General features: G+C 37.2%; 1 protein-coding gene across 8 annotated transcripts in view; it reads right to left on the reverse strand.

Moving 5' to 3' along the window:
• LRP6 (LDL receptor related protein 6) overlaps nucleotides 1-24,515 on the reverse strand; it is a 177,578-nt gene that overhangs the window by 84,231 nt on the left and 68,832 nt on the right. For 5 of the 8 annotated variants that reach the window (XM_025283271.3, XM_025283268.3, XM_025283267.3 and 2 more), the window contains one exon: nucleotides 15,287-15,484. In XM_025283271.3, coding sequence (XP_025139056.1) covers nucleotides 15,287-15,484 — 198 coding nt within the window. Of the gene's footprint in view, nucleotides 1-15,286; nucleotides 15,485-23,325; nucleotides 23,434-24,515 lie in introns of all 8 variants that reach the window. The other 3 variants (XM_044941156.2, XM_044941157.2, XM_044941155.2) reach the window with 1 other exon arrangement.

The following is a 24,515-nucleotide window of genomic DNA, read 5'->3' on the forward strand; positions in this document are numbered from 1 at the left end:
CAAGTTCCAGAAAAACAATTTCATGTGAAAATATAAAAATATATTAAGATCAAGCCCCATTTTAAAAGTTAGTTTTAAAGGCACTTCCCTGGAGGCCCAGTGGTTAAGACTCTGTACATCCAATGGAGGGGGCATGGGTTCAATCCCTGGTCAGGGAACTGACATCCCACAGGCCACAGATGTGGCCAAAGAAATAAAAAGTTAATATTAAAAACAAAAAAGAATAAAGAAAATAACATCCCTAAGGACAATACAAATACGCCAGAAAAACTGGCTCTAGAGCAAATAGTTTACAACCTATTACAAAATACTTTAAATGCTTTAAAGTAGTATACTAGTGATAAAAGAACAACAAAAATTTAAAATTTAAAACCTCAAACTGAGGTGAAAGAACTAATGAAAGTGTCAGAAGTCACTTCAATGAATTATCAACTAGAAATAACACAAGAGTGAATAAACGGAACCGATAAGGAAACAGAAACAGCTGGTGAAAATAAAGAATTTTTTCTTTTTTCGTGATTTTTTTCTGTTTTATTAAGAAATAATTAACATACTGGGTTGACTAAAAAGTTCATTTGGGTTTTTCTGCAAGATGTTAAAGAAAACATCTTACATATTATTATACATATTGTGTGTGTGTGCATATATGTATATAAAAGGCAAAGGTTGTTAAACTGGGTAAAACTAAACAAGATTCGACTGTATGCTGTCTACAAGAGGCACACATACCCAAAGACCCAAATTTACTGAAAGCCAACAGCAACCATAAGTGAGATGAAGTGGTCTATCAGACAAAACATACTTTCAGACAAACAAATATTACTAGAGATAAAGCAGCACATTTTATAATGGCAGTCAAATCATCAAGAAGATATAGCGATTATAAACATACACAAGTAAAAACAGCCCCAAACAAACAAAGCAAAACCTGACAGAACTGAAGGAAAAAATAAAACAGTAACAGTCTGAGATCTCAAAATCCTATTCTCATTAATAGGTAGGACAACTAGACAGAAAATCATCAAGGATATGGAACTTTGAATATTAGGACAAGTATCAATTAATTTTAAAAGACTGAAATCATACAAAGTATATTCTCTAAGATCCTGTTCAACGGCAAAAAAAAAAAAAAAAAAAAAAAATCATCGCTTTCCCCCGAAGGTCAGGAACAAAGCAAGAATGTCTTCTATTCAGCAGAAGGTCTACTGAGTATTATGAAATAAGACTAAAGGCAACCAGATGGGAAGGGAAGAAATAAAACTGTCATTATTCACAGATGACATGATTCTGTATGCAGAGAACACTAAAGAATTTAAAAGAAAAAAAAAAGCCTCAGACGTACATAATTCGACAAGGTTACAGCATACAAGATTAATATATAGAAATAAATTTCTACAGACTAGCAGTGAAAAATACAAAAAGTGATACAGCCAACTAATATTTAGCAAGGGAACCAAGAACAGCCAATGAAGAAAAAGCAGTTTCTTTAATAAATGGTGCTGAGAAAAACAGCAAAATTGTAATTTATTAAATAACTTGTTCCTAACACCATAAAAAATAACCAAATATTCGGAAGTGAATAAAAGAGTGTAAGACATCATACATAAAGTGGATCACAGATATAAATGTTAGGAATTAAAACAATAAAACTCTTAGAAAAGCATCTATCCTTGTGACTTTGGTTTAAGCAAAGATTTCTTAGTACTTCAAAAACACTTTTAACAACAACCAAGAAAAGCTAATAGATTGAACTTTTATTTCTAAGTAATATATCCAATGAAGAACTCATATCTAGAATACATAAAATTCTTACAGCTCAACAGTAAGAGAAATAAACGAATTTAACAGTGGGCAATTCACTTGAATAGTGTCTTAAATATTCAACTGAGCCTCACCTGAAGGAAGACTGAACTCAACTATATTCAAGAAGATTATAGGCAAAACAGATTGAAGGAAAGTTAATAATTTATCTTCTGGAATAGAGGCTAAAGAGAAGCATAAAGGAACCTAAGCCACACTGGCAAAATCTGGCATTACTTTCTCCAAAATCATCATTTTCTCCTGATTACATAAAGAGTACATGTATGTTCACTAGAAAAAAACTGGAAATAGAAATACAAAGTGTATCTTCCCATTCCTTGATTAGGTGCACATGTACAATGTGTACATGTATGTACACAAATACAAGCGACTTCCAAAGGTCAAGGCATGGAACACTGGTTTCTGTTATCAAGAGCTAAGGCACAACATGAAACCAACTAAGATAGAACAGGAAACCAACTAACCAATGGAATTTAGAATTAATAATTTGGTAGTAAAAATTCATTCGCTCTAATCACAGCCCCCAACAGGACGAAACGTAACAGCTGAGCCAAAGCAAGAGACAACTGAGGCACCTGCACCAAACACGAATAAAGTGCATTCGCCACCCATCAGGACTGAACTTCTTCACGGGATTATATGCAGCGGGCCCCATGCACCTTGTTGCATTAATGATGATTAATATGCCCTGAGGAAAAAATGGTTAATGTATGCATTCTGAAAGACTCCAATGCGTGCTGTCATCTTATTTAAACAACATCTGACTGTAACTTTTTATTTTTTTTTTACAAAAAGTGAATTTCTGTAAATGCCCAGCATTTAGTGCATTATAATGACCTGTCTTCATTTCATAATGTATTGTAAAGATTTTAATATTATTAAATATTGGTTTCATATTAATTTTAGAGGCTATATAACACTGCACTGAATGTGCTATAATTAAAAAACCCATAGTGCCAACATTATATATTAAATAAAGCATCTTTAAACATAAACATATATTTTAAAAATTATATAATCATCAGTTGACAAAAATTTTTTGACCACAGTCTAGCAGAAACCTAACGGTATTTCTCCTGAGAACATGGTTCATTACCCACTGTATTTCAGTGTTCTGCTAACACCAAGAACTCTGCTGATACCATGATCCTGCTTATTCTCTGGCACCACTGAACTCATTCACAGCCAGCTTTAACTACACCTCTGATCTTTGCCTAACACGTTCAATCATGTCAACTTTGGTTGCCATAAGGTGCATGTCCTTTAGTGTCTGGTATATGCATGATTTCCCAGAGGTGCTAACAGAATCCAGATGAGGCCCATCTTCCACCCTACCCCACCTCCCTCTCACCAGCCTCACCTTCAGCCCTCCATCTCTAGAGTTGTGGTTACTACTGTTTATGTGGGTAAATTTCTTCAATTTGCTTCTGTGGGAAGCAGATTCTTCAGAAGCTCAGTAGATGACCAACCGTGCTGATCTGCCTGGGTCTGAGGGTGTTCCTGGAAACCAGGCAAACGGGGATGGCTGATCAGGAGCAGCTTGGACTGGGACATCCCTCAGTCTTGGAGAAATTCTTCAACATATCTGGTATGTGGTTGTTATCTCTGCCTAAGTCTCTAGCACTGATGCAAAATACCCCTATGTTTACAGTCCATGGCTTTAACAACCATTAACTTGGTAATGGCTATAAATCTAAGACTCCCTCTGAGACTACTCTGCTGAGCAGCAGGCTCATCCATCCAAAGCTCCCCAGACTTCATCATCACAGTTTTCCATTAGCAACTCAAATGCAAATGCAAACTTGTCCAAATTTGAATTCAATCTCACTCTCTTTCTACATTAAAAAAAAAAAAAAAGAAGAAAGAAAAGAAAGGAAGGAAAAAGAATCTATCTTCCTTTCCTGAATCTTCTATCTCACTGAATGGCATTTCCATTGAATAAGCCATTCAAAGCAGAAACCTAGGAGCCATCATAAACACCATCAGGGAGCCACAAATGGTTTGACAGGATTGGCGCACAGCAGACAAGGGCAGAAGTGGTAAGAATATTGTCTAAAACCAGGTAAATAAATGAGATCATGTATATTACAGTGAAGAGATTGTACTTTTCTGGAGAATGATGATGACTAACTGCAAGACTTAAGGAAATGAAATCATTAGTCTTCATTCTCTACACAACTACCAAAGGTACTTCTAAAAGACAAATCCATCCAGGTCAATCTGCAACTTCAAAACCTCCAATGACTCAACACCTACAGGCTAAAATTCAAATGCCTCATTTTAGAATACTAGACCCTGTGCGATCTGGCTCTTAGCCAGTTCTCTACACTTGCCTCCAACCATCCCTCACATTTCCAACTGCAGTTGAATAGGAGGAACACTGACAAACCAAAGCGTTAATAACCTTCATAACTTTAATAACCATAACTTGAAAACCTGACTCTAGTCATCAGGAATTTAAAATTTTTCACAGAAAGAGCTTTTATATTTCTCCCAGTTTTTAAAGTTTATTATCTTTCTTCAGTATCTGTCAAGGCCAGTTAAAAGTGTGTGTTTATCCAAGATATCCAAGATACCTATGTCACAAAGTCAACTAACCATATACATGTAAACTACCTTCTGAACCCTATTCTGTTCCACTGACATCTATGCTCAGATTTAGTACCTCATTGTTTCAACTACTCTGGCTTTACAGGAAGCCCTGAAATCTAGTGCAAAGTCATAGTATCCAAAGTCCACGGTTTACCTTAAAGACCAGTCTTGGTGGTGATATACACATATACCTATCATTATACTACAAATTTTCTCACTGTCCTAAATTTAAATCCTCTGTGCCTACTCATGCCTTCACCCACCCTCTTTTCAGTCTCTTTTTAACTGAAATACTGATTTACAATATTCTGCTCGTTTCAGGTGTACTGCAAAGTGATTCAGTTATATATATATGTAACATATATGTATATATACTCTTTTCAAGATTCTTTCCCAATATAAGTTATTACAAAATATTGAATATAGTTCCCTGTGCTATACAGTAGGTCCTTGTTGGGTACCTATTTTATATATAGTAGTATGCATATTTTAACCCCAAACTCCTAATTTAATCCCTTCTCTTGCCCTTTCCCCTTTAGTAAATTTCTTTTCTATGTCTGTTTTAATCTCTAAGTTCCCTTATCATCTTTGCAGTTTATCTGTTCCAACAACCCCTGTTATTTGCCCTGTGTGTCTGAATCTGCTGATGCATACACATGGCGCAGTTCAATGTTTCCCTGTCCTCTACTTTCCCACACAATTCCTGCAAATAACAAGTCTGATCAGACTCCTAATGAATTGATCCTTTTGGCAAAATAAAAGGGGGTGACGCTCTTTTCTTCCATCAAATAGGGTCTGTTCTTTTCCTTGTGATGAAGCAGCCACTGATGTTCAATGCCTAGACTGAACAGTTCACTGGAAGTAATAAAATGCTGATATTCTAATTATTTCTCATTTACTAGCTGGAATAGCTTTTTTGTATCTACTAATTTGTTAGCTACTGGTAGATTCCTATAGAAAAGGGGAGATAAATTGCTGGATTCTTTCTCTTTATTACCAACATTCAAGCTAATGAACTGGTTGGTTCCCTTCATCCTCTGAAAGTAACTACTTCCTTTTCTTAAAATTAAAGAAAGACAGAAAATCAGTATGAACTCAAGGATTTAAACAAACCTGGTGGGTTTCAATCAATCTCTGACCAGAGAGAGACTTTTCAAGTTATTTCTCTGGGCTTTACGAAATGACTCTAGTAGCCTGTAACAGCTTCCATGCTATCCACTATGACATAACATCCCAGCTCAACTTGGGTATTTCCTGTAAGAGACTTAGGGTTACCCAAATCATACCTGATTTCTTTTAAGGTGGAACAGTTTTCCAAGAATACAGTCTGGGTGGGGTTTTTTTCCCCCCCTAGTCCTCATCAGTGGTCATAAGAAATAAACATACATATTTGTATGTATTTTTATAACTTACAATAACTAATGAGCTCACACCAGTACTCTCAATTAAAACTCAGAATTATCAATTTCTCTTAAACTCCACAATACTACATCTATACATCTTTTCTTCCACACGGAGAGTTCTACATATTCACTGGCATTTGATTTAATATATCCAAAAATTACTCACTTATTTGATCCAAAACTAAAAATACTAATACCAATACACCAATGTAATTACCATAAAGAGTTAAACAAAATCTATGTATATAGTACCTGTACTTCTCACTCTGATTTTTTATTTTACTCCATTTTTTCTTTTTTAGCTATGCTGCAAAGCATGCAGGATCTTAGTTTCCCAACCAAGAATCAAACTCATGTCCCCTGCAGTAGAAGCCATGGCACCTTAACCACTAGATGGCCAGGGAAGTCCCTTCATTCCAATTTTTCAGAATGGTACTTTATTTACATTATCTAAACATACAGTCATTACATACCATACTCTCAATTTTAATCATCCTTTAATTTTCATACAAGTTAATTATATGTTTACTGCTCTTTACCAAGCCTTATTTTGTTATCTTGCTCATCACTGTGATTATCTAAAGCTCAGCCACTAGTCCATTTTCACAATGACTCAGGGAAATAGTATTTCTTGATTTCTTTCATGTTCATAGCAGTTCATCTATAGCTTTGTATAAGGAAAGTCAATTTTGCTGGGGGGAAAAATAATTGGTTCACACTCTCCCTGAGTATCTTTTAAAAATACTTCACTTAATTCTGACAAGGAGTGTTGCTGTGAGAAAGCCTAATGTGAATCTAATTTTCTTTTCCATTTGAAAAATTATTTATTTTACTATTAAAGGCCCAGAGAATATTTTCCTTTTTCTACAGAGTAACTTTACTAGAATATACCTTGGTGCTGTTTGCTTTAACTTGTATTACCAAGTACATAATGTTCTCTTATCAATCTGTAGATTCGAATCTCCTTTTAAGAAACTTTTCCTGAATTATAGTTTCTCATATTTGTTCTCTTACTTTCCTTAGGTTATCTTCCTAACAGGGTTTTTTATCTATGTGTTTTTCCTTCTTTGCCTATCTTTAATATTTGTCACTTTCTCTCAAATCCTTTTCATCTTTTTCCATTTCTTTTAGTCCTTAATTTTTCCCCCTTTACAACTTCAATTTAAAATCTTTTCGGTTTAGTCACTCTTGTGTCACTTCCAGTTTAGTTGGCTTTTCTGTAATTAGTTTTTTCTTTTACTTCTTTCCTCAGTTCTGGCATCTCATCTCTGAACTTTCTCATTCTAACTTATGTTGGTCTTTGATATGTAATATTGGTGTCTCAATTAGTGACAGTGCATTTTAAAGTGGAGGTTTGATCTATTCTGGGTTTCCCTGGTAGCACAGTTGGTAAAGAATCCACCTGCAATGCAGGAGACCCCGGTTCAATTCCTGGGTCGGGAAGATCTGCTGGAGAAGGCATAGGCTATCCATTCCAGTATTCTTTGGCTTCCCTGGTGGCTCAGCTGGTAAAGAATCCACCAGCAATGTGGGAGATCTGGGTTCAATCCCTGGGTTGGGAAGATTCCCTGGAGAAAGGAACTGCTACCTACTCCAGTATTCTGGCCTGGAGAATTCCATGGATTGTTTAGTCCATGGGGTCACAAAGAGTTGGACACGACTGAGAGCCTTTGGAACAACAGACTGGTTCCAAATAGGAAAAGGAGTACGTCAAGGCTGTATATTGTCACCCTGCTTAATTAACTTATTTGCAGAGTACATCATGAGAAACGCTGGGCTGGATGAAGCACAAGTTGGAATCAAGGTTGCTGGGAGAAGTATCAATAACCTCAGATATGCAGATGACACAACCCTTATGGCAGAAAGCAAAGAAGAACTGAAGAGCCTCTTGATGAAAGTGAAAGAGAAGAGTGAAAAAGTTGGCTTAAAACTCAACATTTAAAAACTAAGATCATGGCATCCAGTTCCATCACTGCATGGCAAAAAGATGGGGAAACAACGGAAACAGTGAGAGACTTTATTTTTGGGGGCTCCAAAATCACTGCATGGTGACTGCAGCCATGAAATTAAAAGATGCTTGCTTCTTGAAAGCAAAGTTATGACCAACCTAGACAGCATATTAAAAAGCAGAGACTTCCTTTGCCAATGAAGGTCCGTCTAGTCAAGGCTATGGTTTTTCCAGCAGTCATGTATGGATGTGAGAGTTGGACTATAAAGAAAGCTGAGCACCGAAGAACTGATGCTTTTGAACTGTGGTGTTGGAGAAGACTCTTGAGAGTCCCATGGACAGCAAGGAGATCCAACCAGTCAATCCTAAAGGAAATCAATCATTAATATTCATTAGAAGGACTGATGCTGAAGCTGAAGCTCCAATACTTAGGCCACCTGATGAAAAGAACGGACTCATTTGAAAAGACCCTGATGCTAGGAAAGATTGAAGGCAGGAGGAGAAGGGGACGACAGAGGATGAAATGTTTGGACTGCATCACAGACTCGACAGACATGAATTTGAGTAGGCTCCAGGAGTTGGTGATGGACAGGGAAGCCTGGCATGCTGCAGTCCATGGTGTCGCAGAGCTGGACACAACTGAGCGACTAAACTGAACTGACTGAACTGAGCGTCGTTCACTTGATCTGTTCTATAATCATATTTTTCTGGGGCGTTTTCTACCTAAGGACATTATTCTGTTTTTCATTCTTTTCCCCCAGCTTTATCAGGTATAATCAACAAACAAATCTGAATGATAAACTGTATACAGTGATGATACACATATGCAAAATACTCATCCAGCTATTTACAGTATCTCACACACTGACTGGGGTTTCCTTTTTATGGTTTTTTTTAAAATGGGAACATCTATTTCCTCCAACTCCTTGACAGCCAGTTTTCTTTTGTTTCTATGAGTTTGTGACATTTTTTAAGATTCCTCATATATGTGACACATCCAATATTTGTCTTCCTTTATCTGGCTCATTTCACTGATCATTAGGGCCTCAGAGTCCATGCATGTAACCACAAACAGCAAGATGTCCTTCCTTCTCGTGGCTGAATATTCTACTGAATGTGTATATACCACATCTTCTTTATCCATTCATCCACTGACAGACATTTTGATTGTTTCATGTACTGGATACTGTGAATAATTCCACTATGAACATGGAAGTGCAGATATCGCCTCAAGATTGTTTTCATTTCCTCTGGATTAGAATTCCAGAAGTGGGATTACTACATCATATGGAGTAATATTTTTAATTTTTTGAGGAGGCACCATACTGTTTGCTTGAGGTTTCAAACACATGCTTACAAAATCATAACCAACACCAATGTCAAGGAGCTTGTCTCCTGTTTCTTCTCTAAAAAAATTTATAGTTTCAGGTCTTATACTGACATCTTTAATTCATTTTTTTTATTTTATTTTTAAACTTTACATAATTGTATTAGTTTTGCCAAATATCAAAATGAATCCACCACAGGTATACATGTGTTCCCCATCCTGAACCCTCCTCCCTCCTCCCTCCCCATTCCATCCCTCTGGGTCGTCCCAGTGCACCAGCCCCAAGCATCCAGTATCGTGCATCGAACATGGACTGGCAACTCATTTCATACATGATATTTTACATGTTTCAATGCCATTCTCCCAAATCTTCCCACCCTCTCCCTCTCCCACAGAGTCCATAAGACTGTTCTATACATCAGTGTCTCTTTTGCTGTCTCGTACACAGGGTTATTGTTACCATCTTTCTAAATTCCATATATATGCGTTAGTATACTGTATTGGTGTTTTTCTTTCTGGCTTACTTCACTCTGTATAATAGGCTCCAGTTTCATCCACCTCATTAGAACTGATTCAAATGTATTCTTTTTAATGGCTGAGTAATACTCCATTGTGTATATGTACCACTGCTTTCTTATCCATTCGTCTGCTGATGGACATCTAGGTTGCTTCCATGTCCTGGCTATTATAAACAGTGCTGCGATGAACATTGGGGTACATGTGTCTTTTTCAATTCTGGTTTCCTCAGTGTGTATGCCCAGCAGTGGGATTGCTGGATCATAAGGCAGTTCTATTTCCAGTTTTTTAAGGAATCTCCACACTGTTCTCCATAGTGGCTGTACTAGTTTGCATTCCCACCAACAGTGTAAGAGGGTTCCCTTTACTCCACAGCCTCTCCAGCATTTATTACTTGTAGACTTTTGGATCGCAGCCATTCTGACTGGTGTGAAATGGTACCTCATAGTGGTTTTGATGTGCATTTCTCTGATAATGAGTGATGTTGAGCATCTTTTCATGTGTTTGTGAGCCATCTGTATGTCTTCTTTGGAGAAATGTCTATTTAGTTCTTTGGCCCATTTTTTGATTGGGTCATTTATTTTTCTGGAGTTGAGCTGTAGGAGTTGCTTGTATATTCGGAAAGAATAAAATACTTAGGAATATATCTACCTAAAGAAACTAAAGACCTATATATAGAAAACTATAAAACACTGGTGAAAGAAATCAAAGAGGACACTAACAGATGGAGAAACATACCATGTTCATGGGTTGGAAGAATCAATATAGTGAAAATGAGCATACTACCCAAAGCAATCTATAGATTCAATGCAATCCCTATCAAGCTACCAACAGCATTCTTCACAGAGCTAGAACAAATAATTTCACAATTTGTATGGAAATACAAAAAACCTCGAATAGCCAAAGTGATCTTGAGAAAGAAGAAGGGAACTGGAGGAATCAACCTACCTGACTTCAGGCTCTACTACAAAGCCACAGTTATCAAGACAGTATGGTACTGGCACAAAGACAGAAATATAGATCAATGGAACAAAATAGAAAGCCCAGAGATAAATCCACGCACATATGGACACCTTATCTTTGACAAAGGAGGCAAGAATATACAATGGATTAAAGACAATCTCTTTAACAAGTGGTGCTGGGAAATCTGGTCAACCACTTGTAAAAGAATGAAACTAGAACACTTTCTAACACCATACACAAAAGTAAACTCAAAATGGATTAAAGATCTAAACGTAAGACCAGAAACTATAAAACTCCTAGAGGAGAACATAGGCAAAACACTCTCTGACATACATCACAGCAGGATCCTCTATGACCCACCTCCCAGAATATTGGAAATAAAAGCAAAAATAAACAAATGGGACCTAATTAACCTTAAAAGCTTCTGCACATCAAAGGAAACTATTAGCAAGGTGAAAAAACAGCCTTCAGAATGGGAGAAGATAATAGCAAATGAAGCAACTGACAAACAACTAATCTCAAAAATATACAAGCAACTCCTACAGCCCAACTTTAATTCATTTTTAGTTGATTTTGTGTGTGGTATAAGACAGGGATCTAGTTTCATCCTTTCGGGTGTGGATATCCAGTTTTCTCACACTATTTGCTGAAGATACTACAGAAACTGTAACGAAGACATTAGTTTCCCCACTGAACATTCTTGGCTCCTCTGTCATAAACTGACTGACCAAATACGCATGGGTTTGTTTCTGGGCTCTCTATTCCATTCCACTGATCTAGTGTCTGTCTTTACGCCAATACCATACCACTTTGAGTAATACAGTTTGCAAATATAGTTTGAAGTTAGAAAGTGTAATGCCTCCAGCTTTATTCTTTCTCAAGATTCCTTTAGCTAATTTGCGTTTTTTTGCAATTCCACACAAATTTTAGAATTGTTTGTTCTACTTCTGTGAAAAGTGCACTGGAACTCTGATTTGTGCACTGGACTGCACTACATTTGTAGATGGATTTCCATAGTATGGATGTTTTAACAAATTAATTTTTCTAATCTGTGAGCATGAAATATCTTTCAATTTATTTGTGTCTTCTTCAATACCTTTCATCAGCATCATAGTTCTGTGTATAGGTCTTTTACTTCTTTGGTTAAACTTATTAGGTATTTTTTTTTTTGTATGATACAATAAATAAGATTGTTTCCTTAATTTCTCTGACAGTTTGTTATTAACATACAGAAATATAGGTGATTTTTGTATATTGATTTTGTATCCAGCAATCTAACTGAATCTGTTTATTAGTTCAAACAGTTCTGTAGTGGCGTTTCCAGGATTTCCTATGTATAACATGAGACCATCTGCAAATAGTTTTACTTCTTCCTTTTTACTGAGATGCATTTTCCTTCTTTTCCTTGCCTAACTACTCTGGTTAGAACCTCTAGCACCGTGCTGATTAAAAATGGCAAGAGTAAACATCCTTATCTTGCTCTGACCTTAGATGAAAAACTTTCAGTTTTCCACTTTTGAATATATTTTTAGTTGTGGGTTTGTCATACATAGCTTTCACTGTTGAGGTATGTTCCCTCTATACCCACTCTTGAGAATTAATCATGAATGGATGTTGAATTTTATCAAATGCTTTTTCTGCACCTATTGAGATGATCACACAATTCTCATCCTTCATTTTGTTAATGTGCTGAATCACATTAATTTGCATATATTGAACAATCCTTGTATCCACTTGATTGTGGAGTATGATCCTTTTAATGTGCTGCTGAATTCAGTTTGCTAGTTCTGAGTTGAGAACTTCTGCAGCTATATTCATTAAGAATATTGGCCTGTAATTTTCTTTTCTTGTAGGTTTCTTGTTTGGTTTTGGTATCAAGATAATGCTAACCACATAAAATGAGTTTTTAAGAATTCCCTCCTCTTCTATTTTTCAGGAGACTTTAAGAAAGATTGGTACTAATTCTTTCTCAAATGTCTGGTACAATTTGCCAGTGAAGTCTTCTGGTCCTCTACTTTTGTTTTGGGGAGGTTTTTAATTACTAATTTAATCTCCTTATAAATAATTGGTTTGTTCAAATTTTCTATTTCTTCATGATTCAGTCATGATCTCTTTCTTCTAAGCTGTTCAATTTGATGGTATATATTGTTGACAGTAGTCTCTTATGATCCTTTGTATTTACAGTTGTAATGTCTCCTCTTTCTGATTTTATTTCAGTCTCCTCTCTTTCTTATTAAGTTGAACTAAAGGTTTGTATATTTTCTCTTCAAAAAACCAACTCTTGCTTTTTCAATGATCTTTCCTACTGTATTTTTAATTTCTATTTCATTTATTTCCACTCTGATTTGTTATTCCCTTCTTTGTGGCAGCTGTGGGCTTAGTTTCTCCTTCTTTATCTAGCTCTTTGAGGTTTAACATTAGGTTGTTTATTTGAGACTTTTCTTGTTTCAAATGTAAGCATTTATCACTATGAACTTACCTCTTAGAAACCCTGTAAGTTTTGGTATGTTGTATTTCTATTTTCATTGGTCTCCAGATATTTTTTATTTTCCTTTGACAGCCTCCTTCAACCACAGGTTTTTCAGGAGAATCTTGTTTAATCCTCCATGTAATTTTGAATTTTCCAATTTTCTTTTGTTTTTAATTAAGGTATAATTGACATACAACATTAGTTTCAGGTTTACAACATAATAATTTGATACTTCTATATAATGTATAATGATTGCAACAAGTCTAGTTAACAACCACTGCATACCCTAACTTGAAAAGACACATGCATCCCTATGTTCACTCAACATAATTCACAACAGGAAATGAAAAGGAAACAACCCAAGTGTCACTGATGGTGGGATGGATAAAGAAGATATGCTATATATGTACAACAAAATATTAGTCAGCCATACAAAAGAATGAAATATTACTAGTTTTAACAATATGAATAGACTTTGAGGGCATCATGCTAAGCGAAATAAGACAGAGAAAGAGGAATACTGTATGATCTCACTTATATGTTGAATCTAAACAAACAAATGAACTAAAAACCAAGCTCACAGATAGAACAGATTGATGGTTGCCACAGGCAAGGTATGGGGGCTAGTGAAATGGCTAACAGGCGTCAAAAAGATACAAACTTCCAGGTATTAAAAAAAAAAAAGTTAAGTCCTGAGAATGTAATCCACAGCATTGCAACTATAGTTAATAATACTATCTTACATATTTCAAAGTTCAGTTCAGATCAGTCACTCAGTCATGTCTGACTCTTTGTGACCCCATGAACCACAGCACGCCAGGCCTCCCTGTCCATCACCAACTCCCAGAGACCATCCAAACCCATTTCCATTGAGTCAGTGATGCAATCCAGCCATCTTATCCTCTGTCCTCCCCTTTTCCTCCTGCCCTCAATCTTTCCCAGCATCAGAGTCTTCTCCAATGAGTTAGCTCTTCGCATCAGGTGGCCAAAGTATTTGAGTTTCAGCTTCAACATCAGTCCTTCCAATGAATACCCAGGACCAATCTCCTTAGGATGGACTGGTTGGATCTCCTTGCAGTCCAAAGGACTCTCAAGAGTCTTCTCCAACACCACAGTTCAAAAGCATCAATTCTTCGGTACTCAGCTTTCTTTATAGTCCAACTCTCACATCCATATATGACCACTGGAAAAACCATAGCCTTGTAACATTTCAAAGTTACTAAAACAGTAAATCTTAAAGGTTCTCATCACAAGAAAAAAATAAAAATAGTGCAACTATATATGGCAACAGATGTTTTCACTTTGACAAATTCCTTCAATTATCTAAGGCTTTCTGTTTCTGCTGGGGTCTTAAAATGAGACCACTAGAAATCCAAATAATCTTCCAAACACAAGGACATCAAGTGTCTTTAAAAATATGAACACAACAACCTTGTAAATCAACTACTTTTGAATAAAAAACTTAAATAAAAAAAATCTGAACATGATCTGAGTGGGAATTCCATGTTTATATACTTTGTCTCTGTCTTCTGTGGATACCAGGATACAGCAAATATGCAGTAGGTTTTCTCCTGATCTAGAGGTCAGCAAACCAGAGTCCACTGGCTCAAAAATGTTTTATGGAACAAAACCATGCCCATTCCCGTAAGTATTCTATATAGCTTCTTTCACACCACAACAGCAGAGGTAAATAGTTGCAACAGAGATATGGCCCACAAAGCGTATAATGACTTGGCTCGTCACAGGAAAAATTGGCCAACCCTGTCCTGGTTTACAGGTTTATCAAATAAGCTTCCACAAACAGCACCTGGTGGGCTCTGTGGGCAATTCTGAAGGATGAGCTCTTTGTCGTACTAGGAGTCCAGCACATTACAGAATGTTTAGTATCCCTGGCCCGCCAGGGAACTAAAATGCTAGGAGTACTCCCAGTCTCTGTGTCAACCAAAATTCCCCACACATTTCCAAACACTCTGGAAGAGAGTGGAAGTACTATCCCTGATTGAGAACCACTGAAGAACTAAATTAGCTCAGAGTAAAGGAGGAGAAAATACAGTCCATAAATTCTAAATGCCACCAAGACAGATGAGAAATGTCATTACCTTTATAGAAAGCAAACTAAAAATCTATTCTTCTTCCCCTTTGACACTTAAGCCAAAAATATGTTAACAACTTCTTGATAAAATTAGGCTTTATAATTTGACTATCATGGGGCTGACTTAAAGTTTAAAAACATAAGGCAATCTTACCGATTTGTTCCATCCAGATTTGATCGGTGAATGAAATTAAGTTTTGCATCTGCCCAATAAAGCTTCCGTTCCTCATAATCCAAAGTTAGTCCATTTGGCCAGTAAATTTCAGTGTTTATTATGACGAAACGATCTGAACCATCCATTCCAGCACGTTCTATCTTTGGTACTTCTCCCCAGTCTGTCCAGTACATGAACCTAAAAAAAATATGAAAAATAAACCCATGACATAAGCAGGTTAACTACCAAGTATCTTACAATCATCACTACTGGATAAAGAAAGCTCTCTAAGAAACACTAAAACTGAAATTCCTAGAAATTGTTATTGAAATTTTAATCATCTATCTTTTTGCTTCCATGATGGTAATAACTGATTCAAGTCCAGCATCATCCACAACAAGAAAACCATGTGATCAAAGCTTTTAGGGAAAAAGGGTATTTACACTGTCTCGGTGTATCTCCCCATAAATTAACAATAATGTTAAGAGAAAATAAACTTGGTGGACAACACCTTACTCACATCATCCATCATCAATTAAGGAAAATACTGGCAATATGTTGGGAAAAAATGTACCATTTTTTATGTTAAGTTCTCTTACACAGTATTTCTGTCCAAAAATGCATAACTTGAACAAAATTATAAAGGAAACAGACTACCAAATTAAAGAACATTCTAGAAAACAACTGCCTTTGAACATATCAATGTTAATAAAGTCAAAGAAAGGCAGATAAATTAATCTGGGTAAAAAGAGAAAAAAGAGACTACTGTAGTAACTACTGCATACAGTGTATCAAACTGGTTGATAGGTTGGGGAAACGGCTGCTGCTGCTAAGTCCCTTCAGTCGGGTCTGACTCTGTGCGACCCCAGAGACGGCAGCCCACCAGACTCCCCAGTCCCTGGGATTCTCCAGGCAAGAACACTGGAGTAGGTTGTCACTGCCTTCTCTGGGCAAACTGTTACAAAGATATTATTGGGTAACTTGGCAAAATCTGATGGTATGTCAAATTCTATAATAGAAATGTATTAATGTTAATTTACTAGGTATGATCATTTTACTGTGGTTTGGGTAAAGAGAATTTCATTGTGAGAATGCAAGACTTCCCAGTTTCCAAACAGTCTTATATGCAAGATAACCTTACTAAATACTTTTCTAAAAGAGACTGCTTAAGGTGATTATTATAACACAGTATTACACAATATTAGAGCTTTAAATACAGAACCATAATATATAACAATAGTAACAAAACGGAGAAGGAAAAACAAAGATTAGTACTGAAGCAAAGTTTCTGTATTTTACTGGAATTAAATTAGCATTAATCTGAAGTCCATTGTGATTAAAAATGATATTATAATCTCTTAATAAATACTAAGAAAATATCTAAAAAATTATAGCTAAAAATTGAACCAAGAAATTAAAATTATACCCTAGAAAACATCTGCTTAATGGAAGCAGTTAAGTTGAAGCAAAATAACAAAAAAGCAAGACATAAGGAAAACTTAAATTGAAGAAAGTAGGGAAAACAACTAGACCATTCAGGTATGACCTAAATCAAATCCCTTACGATTATACAGTGAAAGAAAGTGAAGCTGCTCAGTCGTGTCTGGCTCTTCGCAACCCCATGGACTGTATGTAGCCTACCAGGCTCCTCCGTCCACGGGATTTTCCAGGCAAGAGTAGAGGACTGGGGTGCCACTGCCTTCTCCAAAAATTCTCCTAGCCAGGCTTCAACATTACGTGAACTGTGAATTTCCAGGTGTTCAAGAAAAGGTGGTTTTAGAAAAGGCAGAGGTACCACAGATCAAATTGCCAACATCCATTGGATTATCGAAAAAGCACGAGTTCAAAAACAACATCTACTTCTATACTTTACTGACTAAGCCAAAGTTTTGACTGTGTGGATCACTACCAACTGTGGAAAATTCTGAAAGAGATGGGAATACCAGACCACCTGACCTGCCTCTTGAGAAATCTGAATGCAGGTTAGGAAGCAACAGTTAGAACTGGACATGGAACAACAGACTGGTTCCAAATAGGAAAAGGAGTAGTCAAGGCTGTATATTGTCACCCTGCTTATTTAACTTATATGCAGAGTACATCATGAGAAATGCTGGGCTGGAAGGAGCACAAGCTGGAATCAAGATTGCTGGGAGAAATATCAATAACCTCAGATATGCAGATGATACCACCCTTATGGCACAAAGTGAAGAGGAAATAAACAGCCTCTTGATGAAAATGAAAGAGGAGAGTGAAAAAGTTAGCTTAAAGCTCAACATTCAGAAAACGAAGATCATGGCATCTGGTCCCATCACTTCATGGCAAATAGATGGAGAAATAGTGGAAACAATGACAGACTTTATTTTGGGGGGCTCCAAAATCACTGCAGATAGTGACTACAGCCATGAAATTAAAAGACGCTTACTCCTTGGAAGGAAAGTTATGACCAACTTAGACAGCATACTAAAAAGCAGAGACATTACTTTGTCAACAAAGGTCCATCTAGTAGCAATGGCACCCCACTCCAGTACTCTTGCCTGGAAAATCCCACAGACAGAGGAGCCTGGTAGGCTCCAGTCCATGGGGTCGCTAAGAGTCGGGCACAACTGAGCAACTATACTTTCACTTTTCACTTTCATGCATTGGAGAAGGAAATGGCAACCCACTCCAGTATTCTTGCCTGGAGAATCCCAGAACGGAGGAGCCTGGTGGGCTACCGTCTATGGGGTCGCGCAGAGTCGGACACGGCTGAAGCAACTCAGCAGCAGCAGTCAAGGCTATGGTTTTTCCAGTAGTCATGTATGGATATGAGAGTTGGACTATAAAGAAAGCTGAGCGCCGAAGAATTGATGCTTTTGAACTGTGGTGTCGGAGAAGACTCTTTAGAGTCCCTGGACTGCAAGGAGATCCAACCAGTCCATCCTAAAGGAGATCAGTCCTGGGTGTTCATTGGAAGGACTGATGTTGAAGCTGAAACTCCAATACTTTGGCCACCTGATGGGAAGAACTAACTCATTGGAAAAGACCCTAATGTTGGGAAAGACTGAAGGCAGAAGGAGAAGGGGACGAAAGAAGATGAGATGGTTGGATGGCATCACCTACTCAATGGACATGAGTATGAGTAAACTCTGGGAGTTGGTGATGGACAGGGAAGCCTGGTGTGCTGCAGTCCATGGGGTCGCAAAGAGTCAGACGTGACTGAACTGAAGGAAAACAAAATTACAGACATAACTACATTCAAGTAAATAACAACAATAAAATATAAATGGATTAAAGATTCCATTCAAAAAAATAATCATAGAGGGTAAAGCCAACAGGTATTTGGGAAGAAAAAAATGACAGGACTTGGCTTGAGGAGTGACGAAGAGCAGGAACTAAAGATAATTTCTAGGTCTCTTGTCAAAAAAGGGATGCCTTAAAAGAGGTAAATATTAATAAACATTAAAATAAATACACAGCTATTAAAAGATGTTCAGCCATATACCACCAAGCAGTATGATGTCATATTTGAGATATCACCATAACAGGAACGGTTCTTTTGAACTCTTCAATTATAAATCATATAATTTATTACTACAAGTACTTTAAGTGTGGAAAAGTTGGATTATAAAAGATAGTGTAGCGATGATGTAAAGCCGAGATTCCAGAGCTAGGGTGCTCAGGCCTGCCACTCCCAGACACATGATTTTGAGCAAGTTATTTCACCTTTCTGTCCCTCATATTCCTTATAACACAAGGATTAAAAACAGATGCATGTCAAATGGTTTCTGTCAGAATATATCAGTTAATATATGCAAAGCACTTAGAGGCTCTATCTATGCTCTAGCTATTGTTTTTTACATCATAAATCTCTTGTTCATGGTTTCACTTTTAGAATGAACGGCAAAGTTATTAACACAATCTTTATGCTATCTGGCCCCTACCCATCTCTTCAGCTTCAATTAACACCACTCTTCTCTTTATCACCTTGGGCTTCCCAGGTGATGTCATGGTAAAGAATACACCTGTCAATGCATGAGATGAAGAAGATGTGGGTTTGATCCCTGGGTTGGAAAGATTCCCTGCAGTAGGAAATGGCAACCCACTCCAGTATTCTTGCCTGGAAAATTCTATTGACAGACGAGCATGGTGGGCTATAGTCCATGAGGCTGCAGAGAGTCAGACACAACTGCACATGCATGCGCGCGCGCGCACACACACACACCCTTATTTATTATATGCCGGGTACACATACACACACACACACACATACACACACACCCTTATTTATTATACACACACACCCCCCCACACACCCTTATTTATTATACACACACACCCCCACACACCCTTATTTATTATACACACACACACCCCCACACACCCTTATTTATTATACACACACCCCCACACACCCTTATTTATTATATGCCAGGTCCCATACTCCCTGGCAGTACAGGGCTTTCCCTTTACCTATTATCTTCTCTTTCAGAGTTCAACTTAAATCAAGTTTTCTCTAACAGACCTTTAAATTACAAATTAGGTCATACAGTCCCATATAAGCTCTCAGAGTACTTCACATTCGTAGCATTACAAATATATCTGATCATTTGCTTAATGTTTATTACCTCTAACTTACACATTTATGTTTTTGGCAATTTCTGGATTAAGAAAAGGTTTTTTTAAGTAAATGAGGAAAAAATTTTCCATTTGCTGATTTGGTGAAGTATTCCTTTTGCAGAGGCATACAAATACATCTTTCTTAATAATGCTATTACATGAAAGAACTCTTGTCTACAACAGCCAGCAGAAAAGAAAACAACAGGTTCGAAGAATAAGCTGGCAGAGAAACTGACTAGAGATTTCCCATGATCACAGACTGAATCTGGTGGCAGTATTTCTTCACGTACTTTGACATGCTAATTTCATGTCTCAGGGCCAACTGTTCAAAGGTCATTCTATCAGTAAATATTTTAGTAATGTTCTAGCTAACAGCTCACCTCTGGTTTATATCTCATAAAATTAAACATAAAGCTAGAATGCAATTATCCTAAGAATTCAGATCTCTCACTGTAAGAGTTTTAAAAAGAAAGCAACCAGTCAATGACAAAATACTAAATCAACCCATGTATTATTTGTTCTTTTATTACTATACAATCCAGGTCCAAAGTTTTCCTATCCTAAATGTTTTTTCCTTCTTTAAACTGAAATATAACTGACACATAACATCATGTGAGTTTAAGATGTACAACATGTTGGTTTGATACTTATATACTGAAATATGACTACCATAGCATTAGCTGACACACTTACCACTTCACATGATTACTTTCTTTTCTTCAGTGGGAACAATCAAGATCTCGTTGTTTATAATATAGTATTGTTGACTATAATCACTAAATTGTGCATTCGATCTCAAGGACTTATTTATCTACTAGCTCTAGGTTTGTACCCTTAAACAACATATTCCCAGTTCCTCCAGCTCCCAGCTTCTGATAACCAGCCTACACTGTTTTCGTAAGTTTGGCTCTTTTGGATTCCACATGTAAGTGATACTATATAATATTTGTCTTTCTCTGACCAACTTATCTCACTTAGCATAATCCCCTCAAGGCCCACCTATGTTTCCACACATGGCAAATTATTTTTTCTCAACGGCTAATATTCCATTGTCCATATATACGGCAACTCCTTTATCCATTCATCTATTGAAGAACATGTAGGTTGTTTCTGTATCTTAGCTATTGCGAATAACTAACAATGAATATAGGAGTACATACATCTCTTCAATTCCTGTTTTCATTTCCTTTGGATATACAGCTGAGCTGTGAACAACAGAAATTGAAACTGCACAGGTCCACATACAAATTTTCTTTTCAACAATAAAATACTACAGTACCACACAATCCAGTCAATCTTAAGAGAAATCAATCATGAATACTTATTGGAAGGATCATCTGATGAGAACAGACAACTCATTGGAAAAGTCCCAGATGCTGAGAAAGATTGAGGGCAGAAGGAGAGGAGGGTGTCAGAGGATGAGATGGCTGGATGGCACCACCAATGCAATGGACATGAACTTGGGCAAATTTTGGGACCTGGTGAGGAACAGGGAGGCCTAGTGGGCTGCAGTCCATGGGGTCACAAAGCATCAGACACAAATGGGTGACTGAACAGCAACAACAGTTGACAACCACACAACCCATGGTAGGTTAAATCCACAAATGTAGAACCTCAGATACAGAGCAATCATGTATATACAAAAGGAAGACTATAAGTTACAAGTGGATTTTCAACTGCACAGAGGGTCAGCACTCCTAAACCACGCTGTTCAAACTCAAGTATAGGACCTCCCTGGTGGTACAGTGGTAAGAATCCACCTGCCAACACAGAAGTCAAGGGTTCGATCCTGGTCCAGGAAGACTGCACATGCCATGGACCAACCAAGCCCGTGCGCCACGACTGCTGAAGCCCAAGCACCCTACAGTCTGTACGCTGCAGCTACTGAGCTACTGAGCACGTGCACCTAGGGCCCATACTCCACAATAAAAGAAGCCACAGCAATGAGAACCCCGAACACCAAGAGGAAGAACAGCCCCCACTTGCCACAACTAGAGAAAGCCTGCATGCAGCAACAAACACCCATCACAATCAAGATAAATTAAAAATAATAATAAGCTCAACTGTATATCCAGAAGTGGAATTGCTGAACCATAAGGCAGTTGCATTTTTAATTTTTTAAAGACTTTCATACTGGTTTCCATAAGAACTAAACCAATTTACATGCCTAACAACAGTGTACAAGAATTCCCTTATCTCTACATCCTCGTCATCACTTATCTCTTGTCTTCTTGATAATAAACATTCTAACAGGTGAGAGGTGATATCTCATTGTGGTTTTGCCTTGCATTTCCCTAATGATTATCAATACGGAGCACCTTTTCATGTAGCTACTGGCCATTTAGGTTTATTTTCTTTTGAAAAGTATCTATTTAGTTCCTCTGCCCATTTTTTTTTAATGGATTGGTTTAAGTTGTATAAGTTCTTACTATATTTTGGATACTAACCGTTATCTAATATATGACTTACAAATATTTTCTCCCACTCTGTAGGGCTTGGCAGGGGGACTATTTCCTTTGCTGTGCAGAAACGCTCCAGTTGTTTGTGCTGATCTAATCTTTTTCACTTTTACCTGTGAGTTTTTTCACTGTTCTGGATCTTGATAAACAGTAGGAAAAAGAGGCAGGTGGGAAGATAAACTGAATATCTATGTTTATCTTTTCCCAATCAGCTAGTATCCCCATAAATTAAGTGCCTGGCTAAGAAGTAGTCTTATGTATATGGACAACAACATAAAAATGGCAAAATCATACAGAAGATTTCCTCCAAAAAAATCGAAATTTAAACTCTATCTGTACCAAAATACACAATTTCTCAAACTTTCTTTAATTCATCATTGTATATAGCATGTAACAACTCAGAAGCAGATTTACCATAAATGAAGCATAAGCAAAACTTCAGGATCCTTCACGTAGGTTCACTCCAGTACCTTGCCTTTAATTCTGCACAGGAAGTCATTGCTTTGCACGATTCCACCATAGATGAATTTGAGTTAAATAACATCACCCCACATACACACAACATGGTCAAATTTCAGTTATGGTAACCACAAATTTCACTACCAGCTCCACAAATCACCATGTAAATGACAGATGTGTTTCATGATCCGTCATCAATCACACTCCTCTTTCAAAGTCTATGACTGGTCTCCACTCAACTGTTATTCAGCTCACACACAGACCGCAAAGTGTATGCCCATGCTGCCTCTTTGTGCTGATAAAAGCTATGTGACATTCTATGAAAATGTATTATCAAAAGAAAATTGGCCAAGAAAGATGAAAGTGCAGCAAAGAAATGAAAAGTGATAAGTATAGGAGATGAAATCTGAACTGAATATAAATAGAGTTATAGAAGAAACAGTTGACTACGGGATGTTGACACCACTGTCATTCAAAATTCTAGATAGATACGCAGCTGGGAGAATTTAGTCAAAGCCAGCTTACCAACATAAATGAGCAAAGTGGTTGTGCCCAAAAGGATAAACACATCCCAGAGTGATGCCACCAAAAATAACTTCACACTGAAGGAACTCTCTCAGATAATTCACAACACTGAAAACACAAAATTAAATATTAATTATTAATATTAAATATTTTGAAGGCTTGCTCCAAACACAGAGAGGAATATTATAATTCACCAGGGCACAGAAAAGATGCTTGCTCTGTATAGTAAGTTATACAGTGAGAAGAGAGCAGCATTCTCTGCTCAAACTATTTTTAATGATACTTCTAATATTTTATAGATGTAATATAAGTAAATACATACTAGTTTTACTGTTTTTCTACTTCTCTATACATTTACATCAGACAGTAATAATACTTAATATTTTGATGAAAAATTTTAAAGTCACGAAAGAACTGCAATTTATATACTAATTAGTAAGATTGCTTTATGTAGTTTGGGCTTTGCATAGAGTTCCCCCTTTTTGTTTTGTTTTTAATTACTTATTTTGGTCTTCCCTGCTATGTAGGCTTTTCTCTAGTTGTGGTGCACCAGCCTCTCATTGTTGTGGTTTCTCTTGTTACACAACACAGGATCTAGGGAACGAGAGCTTTAGTATCCACAGCACAAAGGCTCAGTAATTGTGGTTCCCGGGCTCTAGACCACAGGTTTACCTGTTCTGAGGCATGTGGCATCTTCCTGGACCAGGGATGGAACCCATGTCCCATCCAATGGCAGGTGGATTCTTTACCACTGAGACACCAGGGAAGCCCAGTGTTGCACACTTTAGCGTTTGTCTTCATAAGAAAAGTTTTTTAAATTAATCTTTGTTTCATTTTCATCAATTCAGTTCAACGCAGAATTAACACTGAGCACCTCAATTCAATTCAGTTCATTGCAGTCGCTCAGTCGTGTCCAACTCTTGGCTATCCCATGGACTGCAACACGCATGGACTGTCCATGGACTGTTCATCACCAACTCCTGGAGTTTACTCAAATTCATGTCCATTCAGTCAGTGATGCCATTCAACCACCTCATCCTCTGTCGTCCCATTCTCCTTCCACCTTCCATCTTTCCCAGCATCAGAGTCTTTTCAAATGAGTCAGTTCTGCCCATCAGGTGGCCAAAGTATCAGAGTTTCACTTCCAACATCAGTCCTGCCAATAAATATTCAGGACTGATCTCCTTTAG

Source organism: Bubalus bubalis, chromosome 4, assembly GCF_019923935.1.
Source record: "Bubalus bubalis isolate 160015118507 breed Murrah chromosome 4, NDDB_SH_1, whole genome shotgun sequence".
NCBI classification, from domain to species: domain Eukaryota; kingdom Metazoa; phylum Chordata; class Mammalia; order Artiodactyla; family Bovidae; genus Bubalus; species Bubalus bubalis.